This window comes from Fulmarus glacialis, unplaced genomic scaffold, assembly GCF_000690835.1.
Source record: "Fulmarus glacialis isolate BGI_N327 unplaced genomic scaffold, ASM69083v1 scaffold3929, whole genome shotgun sequence".
In the NCBI taxonomy this organism is placed as follows: domain Eukaryota; kingdom Metazoa; phylum Chordata; class Aves; order Procellariiformes; family Procellariidae; genus Fulmarus; species Fulmarus glacialis.
This window is the reverse complement of record NW_009231280.1, coordinates 95,857-121,615: the sequence shown is the minus strand read 5'-3', so window position 1 is coordinate 121,615 and position 25,759 is coordinate 95,857. Positions and strand designations below refer to the sequence as shown.

Below are 25,759 nucleotides of genomic sequence, written 5' to 3'. Positions count from 1 at the left end.
CATCAGATGTTTAGGCATGGCAAATCCTTTTGCCATAGGCAAGGTTACTAATTAAAAAGCATCAGCATACAGAAGCACCAGATGCAGCCCAACCAAGGATGAATGTCAAGAAATTGGCGAGGAAAAGGGACAAAGCAAGAAAGAGGTTAGGAAGAGATCAGATGGTTTTTTTCACAGAATGTTCCCTTTCTTTCCAGTCGTTGTTTCTTCCCAACAAGTTTGGTGGTATCTGACAACATTACTTCTTGCAGCAGGGTGTCTCATCAGCTGTATCTTACTGTGGAAGTCGCATACTGTGGCATTTCATATTCAGTGTCTGGTCATATCCCATCTTGTCACATTTTATTAGGTAAGCTGTCATTGTGTGACACTTCGCTGGTGGCATGTGGTCACATTACAGCTCATCATTACATACATTGTTTTCTGTTTCTGTTGACATTTCCATGAGACCTTGAATGTGACTTTGGAAAATGTTGTTGAAATATGCTTCTGATTTATAACAATCATCAGTTCTTTCGACTGAAATGGCACTGGGTGCATTCTAAGAGTGAATAAACATCAGCTGATGAAGGTTAATTGTGCTAAAAAGTTTTATTATCTCCACCACGTTGGTGCGGGAAATCAAGGTAGAAAAGGCAATTTCCTAAAGGCTGCGCAGTGAAGCCAGATTCACAACAGCACTAGAGCAGGTGCTTAAACATAAGCACAGGCTGAAGTCCTGCCATAAATTAACCTGAACTTGAGGTCTATATGACTTCCTAATGCATGTTATGAAAAAGCTAGATGTTACTGCTGAGAATAGGTTTGTGTAAGCCTGGCATAGTAGCAGGGGAAAATAGGGTTGATGGACATGTCTCTGGAGCAATTCTGTTTGTGTTTGGTTTTTTTTTTTTTCTCAACCTGCCCTTGGTTCTCTGCACACTTATGTTACAACTCATGAAGTGGAAGCAGCACAAATCAGGTGGGAAAAAAGGGTCCGGGTATTTCACTGAATTCTTCTGCGTTCTGCTCTAGCCTTCATTGCTGTGATGCATGTTGACTTTACTGAGTTGGCATAAGCATCCTTTTGGGGCCTGCTCTGCAACACATGACACTTCTCTGACATAGCAAAGGGGTAGAACATATACCTTAGAAAATTTCTTGTTTCCATTAACGTTCTTGTTTTGAATGACTAGCAAAAATGTTGTACAATGGTAATTCTCATGGATTGAACTGACTGATTCTTTGCTTTTCACTGGCCTCATTACTCCGTGTTTTTAAACTGGTTTTGAGGGGATTAAAACTCATCTCTGGCATTTGCAAATAGCAGTATATAAACACTGGGTTTTAATAGTTATTCCAAACACGCAGGCAAGATTTTCTTAGCAATCTCTTTAGGGTTTAGATTTTGTTTAAAGTCGTCCCTTGCTCTAAGTCAGAAGCATTAATTTCTAGGTAACAGACACAGATGTCCTTCAAACCTCCAGTAAGTGGTCTCATTAAGTACTTGAGTAAAATCAAGAGTATTACATCAGATGAAATAGCTGGGAATAAAAAGCTATATTGTCTCTTGGATGGAGGGAAACTGCCCGTGGTTTATATCCAAGAAAGACCCAGAAGTTGTTACAATGCATGAGAGGTACCAGATGCTCCCCCAAAAGAAGGGGGGGGTGGGGGGTGTCGTTCTTCTTCTCCACTGGTCTAGTCATCAGAAGAGAATTGTTTTTCTTGTTTAAAGCCATGGTTACCTTGATAAATAAAGCCTCAATTCTGGAGCCTCTATGGACCTTCAGCACAGATGTTTTAGGGCTAGGTATTTGCCTTAGACTTCTGTGTAGCTGACAGCTATAACATTTTTAGACGTAGTTTGCATGAGTCAGATTTGTGGCTGGATCTCTCTGGTGGACTTAATTCACGTTTTACCACTAATGTGTTAGTATTTCCATATCCGATTAATCATACCAAAGCATAGATCAATTTGAAGGAAGCACAAAAATTATTTTTGTGTTATTTCTTCATTGTTTTCCAGGATTCTGTATCTTTGGTTTAGTACATGTTAAGTAATACAATGCAGAGATTATCTCCTTTTCTGGACATGTGCATCACTGGCAAGCTTAGTAAAAGTCACCACAGCTGGATGTGGAAATATTGTGTTAGTATTTGAAATGTCTGCATGCATCTACATATGCCCCCTGTACAGGATCAAGTGATACATTAGCAGTAGTTTGGATGTATGTGAATCGGACAGGTGGTCACAAATTTTGCCCGTGCTAAGAATAAAAGAAGAAAGTCAGTTTCTGCAAATATGAGATAAAAGTTGTCCTGTGTAATATGTTGAATTTCAATGAAAAATTGAAACGGTTCACTCAGTCTAAGCTAGCTAACTGTTTAGAGTAGGTCAAAGCATGAATTAGAAAATGCACAAGGTGTCTGGTGATTTGGGGTTTTAATAGTCAGGATTTTTTTAAATCACTTGAATAGTTGCACTGGAATTAAACATCAAGCCCTAATAGGGACTGATTTTCCTGAGCTGTGACAAACAGGATGTGATTTCTATTTTATGATTAACAGCTCTCCTGACTCTGGTGTTGCAGTGATGTAGAGTTCATCTTTTCATTGCTGTGGCATTCACAAGTGGGGCTTGGTAGTAATTTATTTCAGGTGGTTAGCTGTAGCACATAACCTAGGAGGTTTTTGAATCAGGTTCCTATTGTAAATTGTTCCTGAAAGATCTTCCTAATCTTATTAATATTGACTGATTCTTTGTGTTAGGATTTCCCAGGGATTGGTGGAGTCTAAAGGATTAAAGGCCTCTGAGTCAAGGATGACCTAGATTCTGATAGATTTTATTATGCAAATCCTTATGATCAGAGGTCATTAATGGAAACATCTGAAGCTAATATGAGTTAATATATTTGAGTGCTCTCTGAAATTAATGAATGTTTTGGTTCCAGGTGAGTACAGTACCATTTATGTTTAAGTATTTCAAAACTGCTTTGATTTAGAAGCGTACTCAAAAAGTGACTTAGGATCTTAAATGTCCAAATCCTTTTGGCTGCAGCTGAAAGTTGGGTTCTGGAGACACTTTTGAAAACAGGGTTTTCCTCTGAAGTCACAGTGGGGGATCGGGGCATTCTCCTCTGGTCTTTCTAATATGATTTCAAGAAAACAGTAGATTCCTAACAATGGAGCAAGTTCTCGATTTCATTTTTGTAAAGAAAATTCCCTGAGCTTTTTTTGTTATCTTAAGCGGAAAAATAAAGTATGATGAAGAACAGCAAGAAATTAAAAAACTACTGGCTTTCCCAACTCGAAACAAAAGGATGATTTATACGTATGGCCATTTTTCTTTTCTATATTTTCAAAGTGCTCTATTACTTGAAGATCTGATAAGCAGACAAAGTAATATTCCCGAACAACCTGGTCCTCACCTGTTACAGTCCAGCTGTCCCTACTGTTTGGGTGGGTGCAGGGATCTGCAATCAAAACCAGGAGGATTCTGAATGTAATTTGTATATAAAGGCATTAATGCATTTTCCTTTATGGTGGCTTCCCAAAGTTCAGCACCTGGACCTCAGGCCACAAATGAAAAAGCTCTCTATTTGGTTCTTTAAATATGTTTTCATTCTTTCATTTATTTCACAAGTGTGACTACTTAATTATATTTGTTTCTTTTATTAGTAGTTGCCTTTTTATATCATACCTTTCTCCTGAGAATATGAAAATATGTAAATAACCTGAGCAAAGACATTCCATTTTAGGCCAGTAGTAGGGTAGGCCATTATGATTATGCTATTTATGAATAAACAGAGGCGTTTACCCAAAATATTCAAAGCTGACTCTGAAAATCTAGCTGAAAAGCCTTCAAATTATGCATATGTTTTAAAACTTGTTTTTGTAAGTCTGTCAAGCAAGGAGTCAGTAGCAGAGGTGGGGACAGAGCACAGGGAGCTGGGCTCTCCCTTTTCTGATATCATGAGCAGTGCTGGGACAGGTTCTGATTTTGATTATTTTGGTTTAGATCAGGGTGATATCCTTGAAGTCAGTAGCATGCGGACAGTCTAACATTTGATGACTGGCCTTACTTAGGTTTGGACCCTAACTGTGAGAGGCCTTGCCAGCTGGTGCTTAAGATGTCACTCTCCTCCCCTCGTTTTACATGGACGTGCAGAATTCGCGATCTCGGACGAAATCCTGTAGGATGGGGATCCAGTGCGCCTTGTTTTGAACAGGAACGCTTTTACTGGCTCTTTTGCCACCCCCACACGTCTGTCGTCTGCTTCGTGTGTACCTCTAGCTCCCTTCGAGACAAACTGCTTTGCAGCTCCCTGGAACGGAAGGCAGAAGTGCAGCCCCACCGCCGCCAGCACCGCGTCCTTTGACATTTCCCAGTGCACTGGGGCAACATCTTGTTTCCTGCTTCTGTACTTCTCTGCTGCCTTGCAGAATATACCAGCAGAATGTGGGTTAATGGGGCAGGCATGGCACAGAAAATAGTCTCTCTGGTGGAGTCATTAGGATTTGCTGGCAGACTGCCAGCTCGGTGCAATTTTACACTCACTTTTCAGAGCAAGCTTAAAGGGGAAACCTCTGTTCGCTTTAATCCTTTACAGCCAGCAAGAGGCTGCTGGGGCTTGCCTGCCACTGTCCAGGTCTCTGATGAACAGCTGGCTGGAAATTCTCATCTAAGCACTTACTCAAATGATTTGTTCGTGTTATTGTGAAATGGGTAGTCAAGACTATTTAAAATTAATGGATCTGCATGGGATTGATCGGTGATATTGCTGTCTCCTACGTTTGGCTTTTCCCAAAGTTAAAAAGCAGAGTTTGAGGTGCATTTGGAGGAGGGGGGTAAGTGGCAGAAACCCACAAAAACCCCAACCCCTCCAAAAAAAAACCCCAAACCCTAAGCCCCTACAAAACCTTCTGCCTGGGAAGGCATAGCTGAGCAGGCACAGCTAGACTTCAGCCAGTACCATACATACATATCAAAGATTTTAGGTCTGTTCTGCAACAGGCTTCAGCTGCATGTGAAATTAATAGCAGCTGATAGCACACAGCTCCTGAAAGGGTTAGGTTATCACAGCTGTAGGGCATTGTAATTTGTTACTTGCGTAAAGAGTTAATCAGAATAATATAATTAATTAGTTATTGTCATATAATAAACTGATATGCAAATTGATTTTGGAAGAAATTACCTGATATTATATTTATTTTACTTTGTTGCTTAAAATGGAATTGCATCAACCAGAATCAATAACCAATGTGTCTTTTTGTTTTTAGAAACTTTAGGTCACTTTTCATGTGAAACATGCAGCCCCAGTTAATGCTTACTGATCTGGAATTAGAGAGCAAAAGGGTTAAATCTCAATCCCTCTCTGATTTGTATTTCCCTCCCCTCCTTCCCAGCTGTGGACATGGATGGAAGATCTGCAGAAGGAGCTCTTAGAGGATGTCTGTGCTGACTCTGTGGATGCGGTTCAGGAGCTTATCAAGCAGTTTCAGCAGCAACAAACAGCCACCTTGGATGCCACCCTCAATGTTATTAAAGAAGGGGAAGATCTAATCCAACAGCTCAGGTAAGCATCCACCTGGAGGACAGGTGTTGAGAAATCTGATGTATGCTGTGGTTTAGGTGTGCATAAATAGGGAACTGTAAGTTGGTATTAATTGGGAGAGTTTATTAATTCTTTGCTTATTTATGATTCTTCAAATTTTTTGAGTGTTTTTATTGAAATTGCAAGGAGTGATTTGTGTGGACTGATTAGAGTAGCCTGTGGATCAGCATGGGTTCCTGTCTGACAGAGAGATTATTTATAGGCACAGTGAAGTGAATTGAAACATATGTGTTTCAGGTGAATATTTTTAGTTGGTATTTATACAAGATTGTTAAATGGTTGTAAGCTGAGGCCTCGTGATTTATATGGTTACTCCTGATGTAGAAGTGTATTGCTCTTAATAAAAGATAGATATGTGTAACAATCTTCACTCTTTCATTTTGCATGCAGCACCCTTTGTCCATGTGAGGTTTATTCATACTGTCAAAGAAGGTCTTATACCTACAGTTCTAGTTGCATTATGAATTAAAACAGCTCATTTTACCTGATTTAAATTACATTAAGAGACTGGCTCCAAGAAGTTAGGGTTTTTTTGCTTTCTCAGTCTGTAAGTGTAGTAAAACGAATGTTTGCAGAGTAAGCTTACACAAAACTTGTAGTTGTGCAATCTTTCTCATTTGTTGTTATTTACAGTGGTTTTCTGTGGCTTTAACTTTGTTGGCAGCAGGGGAGTTTTCCTGCTTTTTAGTGACGTTACTGAGCTCAAAACCAAGTCCAACACATCACTTATTCTTTAGATCTTTGTATTACAGATTGCCCTTATCTTCATGTACATAGTGTGTACATTCTGTATACATATGTAATATGCAAATCTGCCAGGTCTTATGCATTTCACCAGAGACTTACGTCATCCTCCTCACCCTGAGCTTTCCTAATCTGATGCCTTCAGTTCTCACATGAGACATGCAGAAAACCATGAGCCATGACAGGAAAAGCCTAAGGTGCTCTAGAGCAGAGTAGATAATGAAGGGCCATAAGAATGTATGTGTGGCCAGCCATAACAGGTCAGTCAGAGGTCTGCATGGTAATTTCCCTTCATGCAAAGAAACTTTTTGCAAAGTTTAGGGCGTTTCTATGAGATCACAAAAATGGCAGTGAAATTCTGGACTAAAGATTTTTTTGTTGTTCATCCCATTGGCACAACATCATTTCGGCGTGAACACCCATGGAGAAGAGTCTGAAAGGGATTCTGTATAAGCGCATCAGGTGGAGTGTGGGGTGGTTTGTGGCGTTGCCAAAAGTGTCTGTATTGAAGGAGTCCTGGTGCTGGCTGTGGGATTGGCCTAAAGGCTTTTTGCCTGCACCTGAGTCAGTAGGAAAGCAGCATGTGGAGCTGGAGAGTGGCAATATTTGGAGCTGTCAGTGGAGCATCAGTATGAATAGCAGTTATTGGAGAAACACTGGTGTAGTGGCTGCAAGGTCATGCAGGGAAGGGGTGAACTGGGAGATGGTGTGTGGGACTTCATCTTTTTTTAATGTAAACTTAGTCAATTCTTAGTTTCAGTCTTTGAAAAGTAAGGATGGCCTCAGGTTTGAGACTTTTTTTAGAATTGGTGTCATGCCTAAACATTGGTGAAATGCCAAGACAGGTTTTGTGGCAGCTGTATTTAACAAAGAAATGTTGGTTTTGGGGTCTGGCTTGTATTCTGGGCAGTGAGCAAGGTGGAACAGGCTGAACACATTTGTGCAAAGTGATCCCCTGCTTCGGATAAAGTTAAGACCAAACACAGAGGGAACAGTTGTCTGAAGGACAGAAGCCCTGAATGCACGCAAAGACTTGCAGAGCTGAACTGTCAAGATGATCTCTGATTCAAGTGTTGGTTTTGAGCACTCTGACTAACTGCAAAGCCTGTAATGCGATCCTGGACTCTCTCAAAAAGTAAAACAGAACTGCGTAAGAAAAACATGGAACCGCCTCTGTATGTGCCCACTCTAACAGCTTTTGTGGCTGCTGGCAAAAGTAAAGAACACACAGATAAAGGAAAGGAGGACAAATTAGAATTGCTGCAATCTTTCCTTAACACAGCATTGCATTTCACAGTGTGGATAACTTGTACCTGCCATGAAGAATAGCTGAAGATTGGAAGCGCTACAACAATGAAAAGAATGAAATACACTGCTCTTATCAAGCGTGTCATAGCACAGTTTAAATCAATAAAATTAATGGGGCTTTGAAAAATTTTATACATTTCTTGTCCTTACCTCTGAGAGAACAGATACTGGTTTAGAGAAGATCATTTGTGTAATACCACTCTGTGTGTCCTCCAGATAGCTTAGGAAAAGCTCAGCTGCCTGAACTATTTAAATACAATGCCTGGGACTGCTCTTCACAGAAGGTCTTCAGGGCCTTCAGTGACTATATCAGGAGACCATACCTACAGGAATAAAACAGGCCTGGTGAGCAACACTGTACGTGTCATGGTTAGCATTGGAAACACTTCTCACTCTTCCTTATCAGTGTTTTACTGAGGTGATCATCGTTCTCAGCAGTTAACACAAAGCAAATCTTTTGAACTGCATTTCTAGGAGTGCTGCTGGGGGCAATATTTCTGCACATCTGTGAAAGGCAAAACAATTACTTGCTCCAGTGAGATGTGAAAGAACAGGAATGTTAGGGGCAAAAAAAAGACAGTGAAGAGTTATGTATCTTGCCTTCTTTACAGTAGTTCAGCATATGAGCTTTTGATAATGGGTATCTTTCACTAAGCTTTCTCCCAGTTAAAGTACTGAAAGTGGTTTCAGGAGCACAGCATTCATTCTGAATAAACTCAACAGCAATGCACTAAGCCCAATTTTATGTTCCCTGAAGTTCATTTTGTATTTTTTTCCAATATTTTCCCTGCATTTTATAACTCTAATTCGTAACCTTTGAAAAACTAGTAAGGATCTTTTATGAATTCTTTCCCAGAATTTCTCATCACCAGACAGAGCAAGAAATTTTGTGGCGGAAGCATCCAATCTCAGAAATTTCTTTTTCTGGAAGAAGATCTTTCTCAAACCAGACTACATAGGGATTTTCACGGCCTTATCTAAGGAGACTGTGAAAAAATACCAGATTATTACACTTAAGTTTTTGTATTGCATCAGCCACTGAAATGGAAGTGTGGCTTGATTTGAAGAGTGAAATGTTTAATCAAAAATAATTTCTAAAACCAAGTGTGTCTTTAGATCCCGTGAGAGATTATTCAACACCAGTCTTGAATAATTCATTGAGTCATTTAGATAATATATGAATAGTAATAATCCTATTACTGTTCGTAATAATCATTTGAATGAAGACATATTTCATGTCCTTTTATAGAAGACAGGTGCTGACTGAAGGAAACAGAACTTGATTGAATGTGGCCTCAGATTAAGCTGTTTCAAAATCTCACCTTGTTATCTTCATTCATCCTTCTTCTGTACAGATCTAATGTGGAGGCAGGGAGAGACCTTGTGGTCACCAAGAAGGTGAAGACACAAGACTTAGTGCAGCAGAAACCATATGACCTGGAGAGAGTAATATTGGTGTAATATTCCCTTATAAGCAAGGGAATTTGGTAGTACTTGCTTCAAAATAATGCTGGAGCATCTGAAGTTCAGTGTATCAAACATAAAGTATTTGAGGAAAAAGAGGTGAAACACATCCAAAGAGCAAACTACTATACTATTGTATTCTGTATTTTTAAATTTATTCTTAGGCTTCAGATGTTCAGGCAAATGCTTGTTCTGTTCCTTCAAGACACATAATGAAAACAGAATAACATGTGTGTTTTGTTGCCTTAGAACCTCAAAGGTGTGTTTTAAATTTACCTAAAATGACTCTGTGTGTCAGTGCCTAGTTTCAATTTAACGCATCTGTAAAAAGTTACACTTTTTTTTCCTCAATTATACTCACTGACAGTGTTCAGTTAACATTTAAGTAGACTGTACATTGTTTTGATCTGACCCTGCATGATGATAATTTGGAAAGAGCAAAGCATAAGCATTTCAGTCAAGTTCTGTAGAAAACTACAAATGCTTTGCTAGATGTTTATGGAGGGAAAATTCCATCCAGAAAAGGGAAATAAAAACCTAAAAATTGGGAACACACTAGCACTCTTCCACAGTGGGGAGACTCTGCAGGCACCTCTACTCAGCAGCCCAGGTTAGCTGGCCAAAAGAATGGCTTCCAGCTGCATTTGGTCCCTGTGGGCCGGTGCGTTGATCTGCCAGCATTACCTGACATTTTGCTTGTCTTCCAATATTGTCAGCCGCTTCGCTGCACACATAAGAGTTTGTTGGTGCACCAATAGTCCAGTATGTGCTGTTGGATTTGTAACTGTCCCCCCCCACCTTCTCCAAGGCAGAACTGGAGATTGATAGGAAATATTGATGGTAAGACCTGCTGGCTTACCCACTTCATCCTGTTATCCTACCAGTGCACAGGTCTTTCCAACAGTATATTTGATAGGGTTTTCAGTTGGCTTGGTTTAAGTATGCCATATAATGCAGCTGCTATCACACGCCTTTGAGCAGGATGGATGGAGAAAATGATTGCATCTAAATCTTATTTTACCTAAAGTACCAAAGATTAAATTATGGCTTCAGAGTTTCCTTTCTGGTTCCTGTTAAAATTGGGGGACTTTTTGTGGCACATTCGAGGATAAATTTCAGCTCTTTATGTCTGCAAAGGCTCTTTATCTGTAAAACACTCACTGAAAGAAAATTGCTGAAGATGTAGCAGCCTGTAGGTGAGCCTATTAATATATGCGAGAGCACAAATAGAAAAGAAACTGTCAGGACTGTCCTGTGTCCATGCTAAGACTTCTTTCAGGTACAGCAAACTTCCCCTTGGCCCTAGCCCACCAGTTAAAGGGCTAGCTCCCTTCTGCTGCCTGTATATGAAAGGTGTAGATGCAGCAGTATCTAACTTGTCACAGGAATGTCTCATTTTGCTTACCCTGGTGAAAAGACAAGTCAGAGTCTGTCTTACAGTGTTTGAAAGGTGTTTTTCTTCAGTGGAGGTTTTTGCACTGTATTCTGCATCTATTGCTGTACTATGTAATCCAGAGGAAATCAAGGCATCCCTACCCTTTGGTCTAAAATGCTGGTAATTCTGATTCAATTAGTCTGTAAGTAATGAAGCAAATGCACAAAATGAACTTGTAAAGGTCCAGGTGGCTAAATAGCATCTCTGAGCTTGGTGTGAGTATAGGCTGGAGCAGGTCCCTCTGTAGGATTAAAGGGGATTGCCAGCCAGTCTCCCCAAGAGATCCAATGAGACTGATGTGTCATTCTCCTCCCCTCCCAAGTGTGTAAGGTCGCAGTGTCACGACATAAGAAAGGATGATCCCCTTGTTCAAACTTTGTGCCAAGGTCAGGAGCTGCGGGATTCCAGCGAGTAGAAGAGATGAGTGTTGCATACACCTTCCCTCAGCCCTTTGTGCTTGGGTTTGCTTCTCAGCAGCACGCAGAATCACAAATGTGTAGTTCTTGCTCTTTTGCCTGCCTTAAAGCTCAGCTTTAACCATGCTCTCTGCCTTGCTACAGGGACTCTGCCGTTTCCAACAATAAGACTCCACACAATAGCTCCATCAGCCACATTGAATCTGTCCTCCAGCAGCTCGACGAGGCCCAGGTACAGATGGAAGAGCTCTTCCATGAGAGGAAGATTAAGCTAGACATTTTCCTTCAGCTCCGGATTTTTGAACAGTACACCATTGAGGTAAGAGCTGGCTGCATGACCTGAGAAAGGTAGAGCTGTGGGAGAGGGAGTATACGTAAACATACTCTGTTAGGATACACCTGGGGCTGTTTGATTGTGCTTGGTTGTCAAGTGAGGAAAAGAGAGTGAGTTACAACCAGGTTTTAAATTCGGCATGTTGAAGCTAAAAATATGCCTTAGGATATACTGCTAGAATGCACTGAAATAGATTCGTGTCTTCTTAACTGACTATGCTGAGAATCTGCCTGCTTTGCAGAGAAGCTTTGTAAGATGCCCCTCTTATAACTCTTTATTGACACTAGTCACTCAGAGATTTGAAAGTTCTGTGTCACTTATTAGTGAAGTTTGTCTCTTCACATACAAACATAAATGCATACAAACAGATACATGCTTTGCTTTAAACCACCGAGTGAAAAAGCATGTTATGCATGAAAGGAAAGGATATTTAAAAGATGGGCTTTTTAAGCATCACAGTGGATTTATTTAAAAAGGAAAGAAAAAAAAGAGGGGAAAGTTAAAGTATATTTTTATGTCCTCGTGCCAAAAAGGTCTTTCAGTTCTGTTTTGTACTTCTGTTTTGAAATCAAAAGCACTGGATGGAAAACTCATCAAAACACTAATAATTGAGGTATTCTTGGACAGAGAAACTTTAAAGAGACTCCAGCCAATCTCATTAATTACTTGCTGTAATTCTGATAGGATATGATGCAAAAAGAACAACATGTAAATTAACTTGTGCACAAAATCCATGAAAGCCATGTGTCAGTGCATATGTCCCTTCTGGGGTGTGTTCCTCCTACTGTATCCCACTGGTGCTCGTTAAGTTCATGGAGCACCTTTTAGTGTTTTATGATGATATATTCCTGAAGGTATTGTTTGTAAATCTGTAGATAATCTCAAGGCGGGTACTGGTAATTAATGGGAGCCTTAGAATGCTGTGTTATACTTTGTAAGTGTTTATTTTAAGACAAGGCATGATGAATTATATTGGAATAAAAGGCTGGAAACAGAGGGTTTTAGGTGTTTTGATCTGTAATCGGATGCCAGAGATAGAAATCAGTGAGGAGTATCTGAGCTTTCCTGTTGTGACTGCATAGTTAGGTATTGTACTGAATTCTGTTGTACAGTGCTTGTTATTTATGTAAATTAGAATAGTTTCATTTTACTTACCGGTTATATACAGCCTCCTTGATATTGAGAGACAGCATTCTTTGTGAGTATGTGTGTATAAGTATAAATGTATGTATTTCATGTCAGATAACATACTTTGCTTTAAGAACGCTACATTCAAAATTCAGGAGCCTGCAGTAACTGTAGTATCTCCTATATTTAAATACAAGATATTTTGATACAGTGGTGTGGCAAATGTTGAATATTTGAGGGTTTTACTCTAAAGATATAAATGTGGTGTGAATGCGTATACTTGTACATACCTATAAATGGCACCTGTGTTTTCAAAAATGAAGCAAAAAAAAAAGTGAAAAACAGTATGGGCTTCTGGAACACCCAAATGTGTCTGTAGGCAATATATGGTGAACCCACATGAATCATTCATTAAGATCTCAGCCAGTTTCACTGCAAATTCTAGGTCTGAACTTAGTAAAGATTAAGTAAAGATCTAAAAACAAATTCCAAAAAAATCACTGTTTTCAAATTTTTTTCTTTGTACATAGTCTTTCAATCAAAGATCTCAAAGGTTGTTACCACCATGGATTGCTTTACTGATGAGGCAACCGAGGTATCAGGAGATGATGTGATTTATCCTAGTCCCCTCCATATGTGGTGCCAGAGATGGGAATACTATGGGCATGCCTCTGTTTTGTTTCTGCATGAATCCTACTTCTGTGTATTCACAGGCATATTTGGAGTGGCTGTGATACATTAAAGATACTTAAAATTGGAAATGAGCTTCAGAGTCTTCTAAAATCAGATTGGCTAGAAAGGATTTTAAAGAAAATCACCATTTAGTTGTCACTGTAGATTTGCTATTTTTTATCATAAGAACATCTGAATTCCCTCTGCAAGAATAATATTACAAGGAAATCTGAGACCTTGTTTCATAGGGAGTCTATGGGCAGATGATTTTATTTAGAAAGCTCCCTCCTTTGGAAAAAATATTTTTTTATTTTAGAATAATTATGACATTTAATTTATAATTGAACACACAATGAAAAGTATATCCAGGTCAGTGTCTTAAATTTTATAAGTACACTTAGTGCTTAAACAAGAAAAACAGTTTGATGGATAATAAATAGAAAGGCAATTTGAAATAAAATATTAAATGACACATGTACGCTATGCATTGCGAACAACAGCTGAATTGGCTCAAATTGACACAATAATGATCCTTAGAAAGTAGATTGCAGTCAATTGCCTCAGCCGTATAATAAAGATCCCAAGTCAGTAGGAAACTGTTATCAAAACTAAAAAATTATCTCATGCCATTGTTGAGAAGCAAAAAGATTTTTTCATCACCATAATTAAAAAGCATGTAGTATTTCTGACAGTTGACTATTCCAAGCTTTTAAGGGAAAAAGATGACAAAATTTAAAACAGGAAATTAAGTATTTTTTATACTAAAGAGAAGTAGCTTGAGCTATGACTGGAAATGTGTTTAGGTTTTAATTTTCTGTAATATCCCAGATCCTGCATAGATCCTGCATAGATTAAGAATAGTGAAATAATGTGTACCAGTATGATTGTCAAATGAATTTCTCCTTTTCTAGTCTAGATAAGCCCCCTTCCATCTGTCCAAAGAGCAGTGCCATATTGAACACATCCCTAAGGAAACCGCTCTACCTGCTGCAGCCATGTTAATGTCTCTCCTTCCTGCTCTCACACAAACCGTCTGCAAAAAGTGGGCCCTCCACCTCCCAAACTTGAACACCTTTGTCCTCTTTGCTGCTTCTGTCTTGTCAAGCATTGAGTTGCCCATTTTTCCCCCTCAGGTCTGTGTTCTCACCTTTTGTTCGTGGGTTCTTGTGCTCCAGGGAATCCCTTATGATGAGGACCCTTTCCTGGGAACTCTGGTGAGAGGAGAAACTTGCATCTCTCTACTGGAAGCCACAGGGATGCTTCCAACAGCTTTAGGGAAGGCTGTGCATTAGAGCTCAGTCTCAGAGAATAGTTGTTGTCTCTCACATTGTCTCTTTCCATCCAGTTTTGGATGGAAATATTTTTGATTCTGTTAATTTTCCCTACTACCCCCTCTCTCCTTTCTAATTAATGATGCAAACTGAAAGTATTAGGAATTTTTCAAACTCGCAAATGGCAATTGAGTGATTGGCCTTTAGTTTTATTTAGAAAGTGTCTGACTGTCATTTGTTCTTTGGAAACTTTCCTGCTTTTACTGTTCTCCCCAGATACTGAAATCCATGCCATAGATCACATAACCCTTTACTTTGGCACTCCTTCCTAAGCTTGCACTGTACCCGTCTGCTTTGTAGCCTTCCTGGTTTTTGAGCTTTTCTACAATCTTCTCTTCTTGACAGAGGCTTGGAGTCCAGACAAACTTCAGAATTAATGATTACTGCACGAGCAACACTTACTTCCATCTATTTAGGCATCATTGGACCTTTTCTTGTACTCAGTGAAATCTGCCAACAATTGTTGCATTTTGTCTTCAGGAAAAGTATTTTATGTAAAGAGAAGCCACCTGCCTCTTTCTTTGGCAGGGCAGGCCAGCTGCGTTCATTTGGGACTTCTAAGGACTTCTAAGCTGCTCAGGCAGCTTTTGTGTTGTACTTGAGTCAAGGCAGGTTTGGCAGATACAAATTTGGATACAAACCCACAGGCACATAGCATGTGCTGCCTGTTCTTTCTTGCCTTAATCTCATTATATTGACTGATATTTACACTCTGGGTTCTTGGGGTAAATTATGAAATCCAAACTATGACAACACCTGGAAACAGACATAACAGAAACATGAGAAAGCTTAGGTATCCCTATGGGAGGCTATTCTGCCTTACATTTTAAAACCATAAAATGACAACCCATTCTTTATTTAGGAAACGTGTCTAATTTTGATGCCTGATATGTTTTATTTCTTTACCAAGTCATTGCGTATTTCAAGACAAGATGGGATCATTAGGATTATATGGTTGGTCTTTCTGTATGATACAGACTTCAATTGAGTTCGTGCAGCCAGCCAAGTAACTCAGGAGATTTCATGCAATGTGAATGTGGTAGCTGATCCACTACGAGGATATAGGGTGTAAGACTCAGGAGACGATAGCTGACAGATATTAACAGCAGTGCTGGCACCACACTGAGCACGTTATATGTATGAAGCACAGTCTTATTCCAGAGTTATATCGTCAGTAAAATCTGTCAAGTATGCTTTGTCCCTTGCTTCAGAAATAGTCATTTAAAGGCTTATTAACCATTATTTGAATGAATCCTAATATACAGTAAAATGCTGAGTAAGTGCGTAAGAAGTGAATGGTAAAATGCACTGAGTTGCAACCCCTACAAAATTATTGCCACCCAGAGTATTTCTGCATATTTTTTCTTTATATCTTTTGTAGTGAGATGGTCAAATTCACCTGTAGGCCTCTACAAAACTCTGGGACTGAGAACAGGAATGATCTCAGCCAATACGTATCTGGCAACAGTTGTTGGTTACCTCCAAAGAAACTTCCCTCTCCCTTTCCCAGAGCTGCCCAGCTCCTTCCCTTGTGTGTGTTGTTTTGTTTCCTGCAATGCATATGGATCTGTGCAATGCTAGACAGAGCCTATACACTGTAGTCTTAGAGCAAGGCCTAGGCCAAGACATAGTCCTGGAAGAGATTATGGGGGTTCTTGCTGTACAATATAAATTTGATCTTGTATGCCGTTTGTAATCTTTCAAAAACCCCATGATCACTAAAATCTTCACCTGCTGGATATCTAATTTTCCACCATTCAATCTCTTTGGCTCCATTTCACCTGCTAATTAAATTTTTCAGCCTTGATTTCACTTGCTGGCTCTTCTGGCTGTTCGCATCCATCCCTGAGCATGAGTTTAGAAGGGAACAGGAGCCAGCTTTCACAGTAGTTTACTTCACTGTTATTTATAACTCACTTGAGTTTCCCATTCCAGGTTTATAACATTAGCAGAATCTTTCAAGTGAATTCGCTGCCTGCATGAAGGTACAAGATGATTTATAGTCCCTCACTGACTTATAGCTGACACTCAGATGTGAGCTTCTTTATTAGAAATAAGAGTTACAAAGATCTTGAGATACATTTGAAAGAAAGGGAATGGTAAGAAAAATTTCAGCTTCTTCTGTTCATAAGCTGGAATCCTATGGTGTCTCATACTTAGTAAGCTTTTGTTTTTCTTTTCCACATATACCTAGTTTTAAACTGCACATCACTTCATTTTAAGGAAAGGCAAGCACTAAGCTGTCCTGGGCACCCTGTCTTTTGGAGCTGAATTCCATTTTTTCTCTTGATATTTTTGGGATTCAGGAGCCAAAAGCACTGGAGCAGAGTTATCACTGTGACAGCCTTTTCACACTTCAGTGGCCCAGGTCCCCGCTAAGTCAGTGTGGCATCCCTGTCTATTGTCAAAAAAATGGGTGGCAGTATTGTCATACTGCACAGCGTCAGCCCAAACCAAGGCCTGAGAAGGGGGAACAGCAAACTTTCTGCTTACTTGATCTGTAGGAGTGATCTCCTCTACCATATACCTTCAGTATTAGTCTTCTTGTAGATCCACTTATGCAGTCCTCTGCTCTTCCAGCCTGCTCTGAACACTGAAGAGCCAAGTGCTGTTGCCCCTGGCATCCCTGGTGCCCAATCTCTAGTATGTGCCTTAGGGATCTGGTCTCCCCTACTCCATTATAACCCCTTTCTGCACTTGCAGACACTCCCTCAGCATCCAGGAGTCAGAATTACCTTTTTTTGATTCCTTTCTGGATCATATCTGACCTCTCATCTCATCCATCCTCATGCTTTGTTCATCCCAGCTGTATGGCTGCCACCTTTTTTTCTCTTGAAATGGGGTAGATATTCCCTTTTCTTGATTCTGAGCTCTGTACAGATCTGCCTTGTGCCTGTGTAACTGTTCTTCCTGTCCTGCCACATCTCCATGCTCTACCCACTCTTCTCGCCTTTGCTCTTCCTCCTACTTGCACCATCATTTCTCTTGCAACTTGCCTCCTACATTTGCTTGTTCTTCCCAAGCGTCTTTACTCTTTTTCGGATCCCTCTCACAAGCCCACTCTCTTTGTGTTGATAGCTTCTGCTCCCAGGATAGAACTTTCTTTCCCTCCTCCACATATGCCCTTCCTCAGCCCATACTTCAAAATGTCAGCTCCTATGTGATTCATTCACCATATAACATTTATTTTCTTTTGCGTGATTCCTCATTTCCCCTCTCCACCTCCTTCAATTGGCAAACAAAATTTTCTGGTTGGCGTTAAATAAGACGACTTTAGGTGTCAAACGCTGCATTAAGGCCAAGCAAGCAGCATTCAAGGCTCAGCAGTACCATATTGTAGAAAATCTCAGCAGCAGCATCAAAAAAAAAGATACTTAGGATTTAGATATGAAATTATTACAGCTGTATAATTGGTTGTACAGCAGCTGCTGCAGCTCAGGTAGGCTCTTTAGCCTAATTCACAAGCAGGCTGCAATGTAGGCATGAGATGGCTGGACTGCTACTGTTGTTATTAGTACTGCTATTACTTTTCACCTGCGTACCTCTTCTCTATACCTTTCCTCTTTCTCCAGGGTTGAAGATGAACACGTCTCTCTCCCTTTGGTCATGTTATCTGCTGGTGTTGCAACATGATAAATCCAGGAAGCAGCAAATGCCGCAGTATTGCAGCAGTGGAAATTTGGGTATATTAAGTTGCTGCTTTAGGAGGGTTCCTGCCTAAAGAGTATGTGGTCTAGACTGTGGTCGCTGTGTCTGCATGAAAAACAGACCTGGCTGACATAGTCTGTATATCTAGTATAGCCTTGTGATAGTAGCATGGAGCTCAGCACAAACCCAGTATTTGCTCATGTGCTGAAGTTAACTCTTGCGCTGCCTCCACTGCTCTGATAAGGATATCTCAGGTATCTCATTTAATACTAGATTGGGTTCACGACCAGCATTATTTCCCTTCCCGTTATCATGGCAGCAGGAGCATCTATTTCAGGTGGAGAATGAAAAAATGCGCTTTCTAGACTCATTGTCAATCAATAACTTTGTCGTGTCTTTCTCTCTCATTAGCACTCTGAGGTCACTTGACCTTCCTTTAGTAATAGGGAGCTGTTTCTTGGCCACCAACCTTATATGACCTGCAACGAAGGAGCATGGCTCCTTCCAAGGAGTCAGCTGGAGTGTGGCTGACAATGAGGCATGTGTGCAGCTTTCCTTGGAATAGTGTGGGCACCTGGAGTTAAGTCTGCTGCTTTTGCTAATGCAGACGTGTGCACTGCCACTGTTGCTGCTCTCATGACCCTTCTGCATTTGTACGATTTGTCTCTCATGCCACAGCAGAACAGAGCAGAGCTCAGGGCTTCTCTTGAGGCAGGGCTGCTCTTCTCTCGGGGCATGTGAGGGATGCTAAGGTCTATTTAGAATCACAAACACTGGGAAGTAAAGTGAATAAACATAAGAAGTGCCGTCAGTTCTTCCCACCAAAAATCTAACAGATGAACAGAGTAAACTCTAGTGAGCCATTGTTCTGGGTCAAAAGGGAATTAAACAAGTTCATGGCCAAGTGAGCCTCATTTATGAGACAATTACTGACACAGGCTCAGTGCAATTGGCTCTTACCACAGCTTAGGAGGTAGGACACTTTTGTCTGATGCAGTCCAAGTTTCACCATAGATGTCAATGCCTGACCAATCTGTGAGAGCATCCAAAGTCCTTTTTTAGAGTTGAAAAATATACATCTGTAGTTAACAGAGCTGCCTAATTACAGCTTCTTCCTGAAGAAAAATAAGTAATTTTCCCTATACCCAAGTCAAACCAGTTAGGGACTCAATTCAGACTCTGGGACCATTTCCAAATGGTCCGGTTTGAAGTACAGAAAATGCAGGGATTTTGAGGCATTGGCTGTACAGACAGAAAAGGAAATGTCTTAATGAGCTATGCAAAGCAGCATGGTCTCTGGGATAGGGCACCAGATTGGGAGTCAGGAAACCTGGCTTGTTATCACAGCTCTGCTATTGCTTCTTTGCCTTTGTGTGCTTTAGATTCCCTTCTAGCCATCTGTTTGTCTCAGTTACTCAGAGCAATGTACCCAACCTTCCCGTACACACTTTGCCTGAGAAATTTGGTGATGTTCCACCTCTTGCTGTGCCTGACTCCTTCCTCTCTTCCCCTAACCCAGCACATGGGGTGATTGTCACTCCCTCATCAGTCCCCACTCAGAGGCAACTTCCCTCCTTCCTTCTTCTCCCCTCCATTGGTGGCTGCGCTCCTGGCCCTGGCAGAGCTGGCACTGGGCTAAGAAGACCTGTTAGACCTGTCCGACTGTCCAGAGCCACTCGGGTGCAGTCTTAGCCCCTGTTCCCAGTCCTGGCAATGTGAGATGGAGCCCCCTGGACTGGCCTTGCATCCCGAGGAATTTATCAGCTCATGTCCTGACTGCCTGTACTGTCCTTTCTTCTTTAATTGGAACCACTGATTTGAACTGGGGAGTGTTGATAATGGAGCATAAACCCTTCAGTACCTTGCAATAGCTAATAGGACAGGTAAATATTTAGGTGCAGCTGCTCCTGTGTGGGGAGCCTGGTGGAAGCTGGCTGCTGACATGAGCACAAGGAGCACTGGTTGCCTGGGAGGCAATCCCTGTCTAGAATGATAGTGCCCCTCTGCTAGAGACCTGTCTCGGATGCTCGTGCCTAAGGGGTGAAAAGCAGTACAGTCAGGAACAGCCATTTCCCTGTGCTTGAGTGGAAATTATTGTAGATTTAATGATAAAAGCAATGCTGCTCAGTGTCCCTTCCACAGCCAAGTGGAAAAGTTACTAAGAGAAACAGCACTACAGCAGAGAGGTTTACCCAGGCAGTTTTGTAGAAGTGCTGGATCTCAGCGTACTTGGGGAAACATTTGTTGATTCCTTCATATGCCCATCATCGACTCCCCTGACAGTTCAACCCTCGGAACGATCTGCATTTTCCTGTCCTGGGGATGACGTCCATGGACATAAACGGGATGGAGGGATTTTGTTTCGATCAGAATCCCCCAATCGTAGCATCATGGCTGTCAGAGCAAACTAATATAACACATTCTTTGATTGTTTTAATCTTTTCTATTACTGCCACTTAAAAATGATGTTAGACATCTTCCTGAGTGCGCATGCGTGGGAATGTTCACAGGAAATTGGGAAGTACTTTGTGAATCCTTGCAAAATTTCAAATAATTATTTTAGCAGCCTGACAATCAATGCAATGAATTCAACAAGACAATATTTTTGATAGCTCATAGAAAATAAAATTCTTCTGATTCATTTATATCACATGCCTTTCCACTAGAAAGAGCAGAAAGAGCTTTGCATTGAACTTTAAGTGTTATTGTCATGACTGTAGGAACCTGCACTTACTCTAAATTCATTCCATTGTTTGTATTTTGAAACATGGTCAAGACCATCTCAGTTCTGATTACTGTTAGCTGAAGATCTGTCTCTAAATGTAAATGTATCTAGTAAAAACCTTCTCCAGCATCTACTTTGACCATTTCTCCGTAACTGTTAAATCTGCCAATAAGCCTCCACAGTCCAGGAACTCCAGCTACGACATGTGAATGAATCAGAGGCTGCTGGAATCAGGAATGGGGCCAAAGAGACTGTAGAGATAGCTATTATTTAAAGGTAATTGAGTGGAATGGGCAATGGAACAAGCTGAAGAAAAATAGAAGCCCCTCAGGATGGCCACGCTCTGCCTTTCACCCTGCAGCAGAGGTCTCAGGTTCTTGGTTGAGTAAATCTGCTTTTCTGCTTCTCTCAAGAAAGAGCCTAAAAACTGCTTATGTTTTCCCTTCTAATGCAAAACTGTGCACTCCCATCCATGCTAATGTGAGAAAGTCTGAGAGATGGTTCATTTCGGTTGCCTTCCTGTGCCTGCATTGGATATAGTGTATGCTTTCTGGAAAGGAAAACTGAATAGAAAATTTTGAGTCTTGGCTAGTTAGGAAGTTAAGCATCTCATTGCACACAAGCACTGGAGTACCTTTAGTGAGAAACAGAGAACTTTTCACTACATCATAACACGCACAAGTGGGAATTTAGATACCTAGTTTTAGCTCTCCTGAATCTAGCTAGCTATGAGGAATTGACCTATGAATCGGAATTAAGGCATTTATTTAATAATTTTAAAATACTTTTAAAAATTGTATTCTGCACAGTACTAGCCTATATGCATGATTTAATTCCCATTCCCTTTGTTCCCCTTCCTTCATTCATTGTTACTAGCACGTTCCCTCTTTTTTGTCTGTAGTAGCAGAATCTAGGTTGAGGTGAGACTGTGCTGTTTTGGTGGAGGCTAGATCTTGCTTTAATTGAACAGGCAAAACCAGAGGAGGACTTTGATACTGGTTGGCTACTTGTGGGCTAAAATGTAAAATACAGAAGATACAGGAAATGGACTGCTAGAATCATCAGACTGTGTGTTATAATCAGTAAGCAAAGAAAGCAACAGAAATTTTGCGTGTTCCCACGAGTTATTGGCAGGTTATATAGGTCTTTGGTTAGAGCCAGGTACCATTCATGATTCTACTGGTGATTCACCTAGCCTTGAGATGTTTCTGTGCTGTGCTTTCACCGTCTGTAAAAGTGAATTATTTATATTCATTCCCCAGTGTAAAAGCTTTCATATCCACAGGAGAAAAAAGTTATACAGGGCCTGTTCCCAAGTCCACTGAAAACAACGGAAAGATCCTTATAAGAGACTGTAAGTCCCTGAAAGCACAGCATAGGACTCATTGTACAACTGCAATCAATGCTGTGGGGGTTAACTCACAAATTCATAATAAAATCATGATGCATTTTCTGTGAACAATGGGTAGATACTGTTCACAATACATTATATCAATATAATAATTCTGAAGAGGTATTAGTTATCCCTGTTTTGGGGCTTAATGGAAGCAGCTTATAATTTCAATTCTATGAAGATAGAATAAATAGTATTTCCATCTGTAATATGTAACATACAGTGTGTTGCAAAATGTTTTTAGAAACATTCAGGCCATTTTGGGATTACAAATTGTTTTGCAATTATGTAAGCATTACTTCTTCATTTAAATCTGAATTTATTCAGAAACATTATCTCTACCATCCATGAGAATATAGTGGATCTTCTCTTACAGTGCCCTTTAGAATGTGTAAGGGAAAAATATTTCATGTTGGACCAATAATCTTTTCACAGATCCTCACCAAAGCGAAATGTTAAGCGTGGCCATTAAGTGGGCAGGATCCAGAATGTACTGAAGCTGTGGTTTGGAGGTTTCTGGATCAGAGTCAAAATGTGAAGCACTTTTGTGATCCAAACAGTTTGAGAGTAAGATTTTTTCATTGATCTTGAGTGAATGCAGTGTCTGTCTTCTGCCCATGAAGGTTACAGCAGAGTTAGATGCCTGGAATGAAGATCTGCTGAGACAAATGAATGATTTCAATACTGAAGACCTCACTCTGGCTGAGCAGCGTTTGCAGCGTCACACTGAGCGGAAATTGGCCATGAACAACATGACCTTTGAAGTTATCCAGCAAGGGCAAGATTTACACCAATACATCATGGAGGTCCAGGCTTCAGGTGAGCAGAACAATTTGATCTCTATTTTACATGAGAAAAAAACAAAAAACAAGAAAAAAACCAAAACCCAAAAAATGCATATCAAGCAAAAATACCCCAATATATACCAAATACATCAGCTTTTAACATAAGTAAGTATGGACAATACCTGTCTCTCCACTCCAGAACTGTTCCACAAGTTTTGGGAATTCTTTCATTCAGGCTTGTATGTCAAAAATTGCTGTTTCTTTGAGACTGAAACTATTGAGGAAATAAAGCTGACTTTCAAGTTTCATTCAGAAAGTTTCACAACTGCAGGATGGAGTTTGTGATCAATTCCAAAGTGGATGGAGAAGGGAGGGCAAGACAAGTTACACTGGTAGGTCCTTGTCCTTTCACCAGCTCAGAAACAAGCACGGCAGGGAATAATGAGTTACAGATACTTTAGCTGGCTGGTCAGACCTCAGGTCTGGATGAAGTCTAGTTGTTCTAGACTCCTAAGCTTTTTAACCTTTCTGCAGCTAGACTTCATTGAGAGGCAAACTGACCAGATGTGCTGGCTTCATTCTTCGCAGACTTGAGTACCTTTTCCCTGTGCCACATTTCAGGGTGCAGACATGCCCGAGGGAGAGAGAGAGGAGTGAGGGGAGAAAGAAGCTAGTTATCCAAGAGCCCTCTGGGAAAGAATCCAAATATGAGAGCCTTGAAACCAGTCATGAAATGGAACTCTTGTTTCCAGCCAGCTCTAATTTGAGTTATATTGTATAAAAAGGGAATATGATAAACCATACTGGAATTTTCCTGTTCAGTGTGCACTTGAAAGTTAAAGGTAGCAACTTGGATGTAAAAAAAACCTTTGGCATGCACTCTTAAATGATTCATGTTGATAGGGAGTCTGATACTTTTACTCTGCTTCTCAGCAGTAGGATCCTATTTTGAAGACATCCTATGAATCAGGACTTTTGTATCCTTGCATTTTGCATTTGGAAAAGGAATATCATAATTCAGATTAATCACTGCATAAAGTCCAGAAGTGAATGTTACTTGTGAAGTGTTTTAACCTTCTTAGATGTCTGGAAAGAGTGCAAAGCAGGAGCAATTCCTGTTCTTTCCCTCCCAATTTACACTTTCGAAATAAAAAGGATTTTTATGGTTTTATTCTTTGGCAAACGTTTTACCTCTAGACACCCACCTTTAAAAAAATCTGGCAGTATTCAGCCTGATTTGGCAAGCTGTGCTCAGCAGAGGCTTAAGGACTGCTGCAAGAGCATGTTGTGAACTAGACAATCCGGTGCATTGTGTGAACCATGTGTCTGAGCTTCTATGAGATCTGCCCACACTATGCCTGGTCCTGTGCTTCAGCTCCCTTGCTTTCTGGAATAGAAAACTTGTCCTAATACATCAGTTAAGATGCTTCCCCCCCCTTCATCCTGGAAGAATCTTAACATGAGTAGGAATCCATGGGAGGTAAAGAATATGATCCAGAACAGAGCACGGTCAGGAGTTTGTGCTGACTGATTTTTAGGAAGAAAAAAAAAAAAAAAAATCTGTGTTTGTCAAGAAGTTAGAAACAACTTCTTTTGGATTGCAGACAAAAGATTAGGAACTAAATGAAGTGACTTCTAAAATATTTTTATAAGATTATCTAAGATCACTTTCTATGAAGCCTACCCAATAAAAATCCGTTGCTCCCAAAGGCAAGGAAGCAGAAGCCTCATGGGGATGTAGAGTAACTGTAGTTAATCAAAGGTAATGGTCATGTCTGCCATGCACGGAATGCTAAATGCTGGGAGAATGGCAAAATAAGGGAGAGAGATTGCTCTTGGGAGCCTACTGTTTCTTATTTCAATAAAAGACAGTTATACTCCATAAAAAATTCATTTAATTTTACTCCCTCTTCCTGAATCCTATATCATAGTCATTCAGTGCATAAGTTAAGGGATGATTGTTCTTACTGCCAGAGCTGTGAACTTGCAGGGGTTCTGGGAAATCAGCTGCTATTGCTGCTTCCTATTGTACAGTGTCACCACTGCTACAATCAAAACTCAGCTGTAGCTGTAGAAGATAAAGCCAGAAAAAATGTGATTTTTTCAAGGACATTCTACCTAACCAGCCATTCTGAATTGACCAAGTTTCTTCCCTTCCCTATAATTCTCTTTGAGCTTTATTCTTTTTATCATGTCACATAGGAAACTGATTCAATTTTGATTACTCTGGCATTTGGCTTGGAGGTCTTTAAGCTAGTAAGTCTGTCAGATAAAATTACATCCCGGTTTTTCCACACATGATGCCTTTTTCTCTTGGAAATCTTGTGCAGGTACAAAAAGAAGGTTTTAGACATTCGCCCATGATTTTTGCGTGTCTGATGCAGATTTGGAGCAGTGATTCTTACCAGGCTGTGGAGTGTCTGAAAGTGAACAGTGTCATGTTGGTACAATAAATACAGTGGTCCTCTGATGCACCATATCAGACTCTGTGCAGATATTCAGGGCATCCATGCATGCGACGCATTTACGCAAGTCCAGTATTTCCAAAACTCCATACAGCTCAGAGTTATGTTCCTGCGATTCCTTTCACTTCTCCAGCACATGTGGGTGAGCCTGGTTTGAATTAGCCTGTTTTCACCATCGGAATAATTATTCTTCAAAGAAATGTTTGGTTTTGTTAGGGGATATATAAGATCTGGAAGTCAGGTTGTGTTTTCTGAAATTTTGCAGTACTTTCAAATTGTGTTCATGTCTCACTAAAATCTGTGTCCTTCAGGAA

General features: G+C 40.4%; 1 protein-coding gene across 1 annotated transcript in view; it reads left to right on the top strand.

The window, feature by feature from the left end:
• The window catches only part of KALRN (kalirin, RhoGEF kinase), a gene marked incomplete at both ends in the record, with an annotated part of 195,652 nt that overhangs the window by 86,534 nt on the left and 83,359 nt on the right, over window positions 1-25,759 (top strand). Inside the window, 3 exons of the mRNA XM_009584498.1 lie at window positions 5,389-5,558; window positions 11,109-11,283; window positions 22,819-23,014. Of these exons, the coding sequence (XP_009582793.1) occupies window positions 5,389-5,558; window positions 11,109-11,283; window positions 22,819-23,014 (541 nt within the window). The remainder of the gene's footprint in view (window positions 1-5,388; window positions 5,559-11,108; window positions 11,284-22,818; window positions 23,015-25,759) is intronic.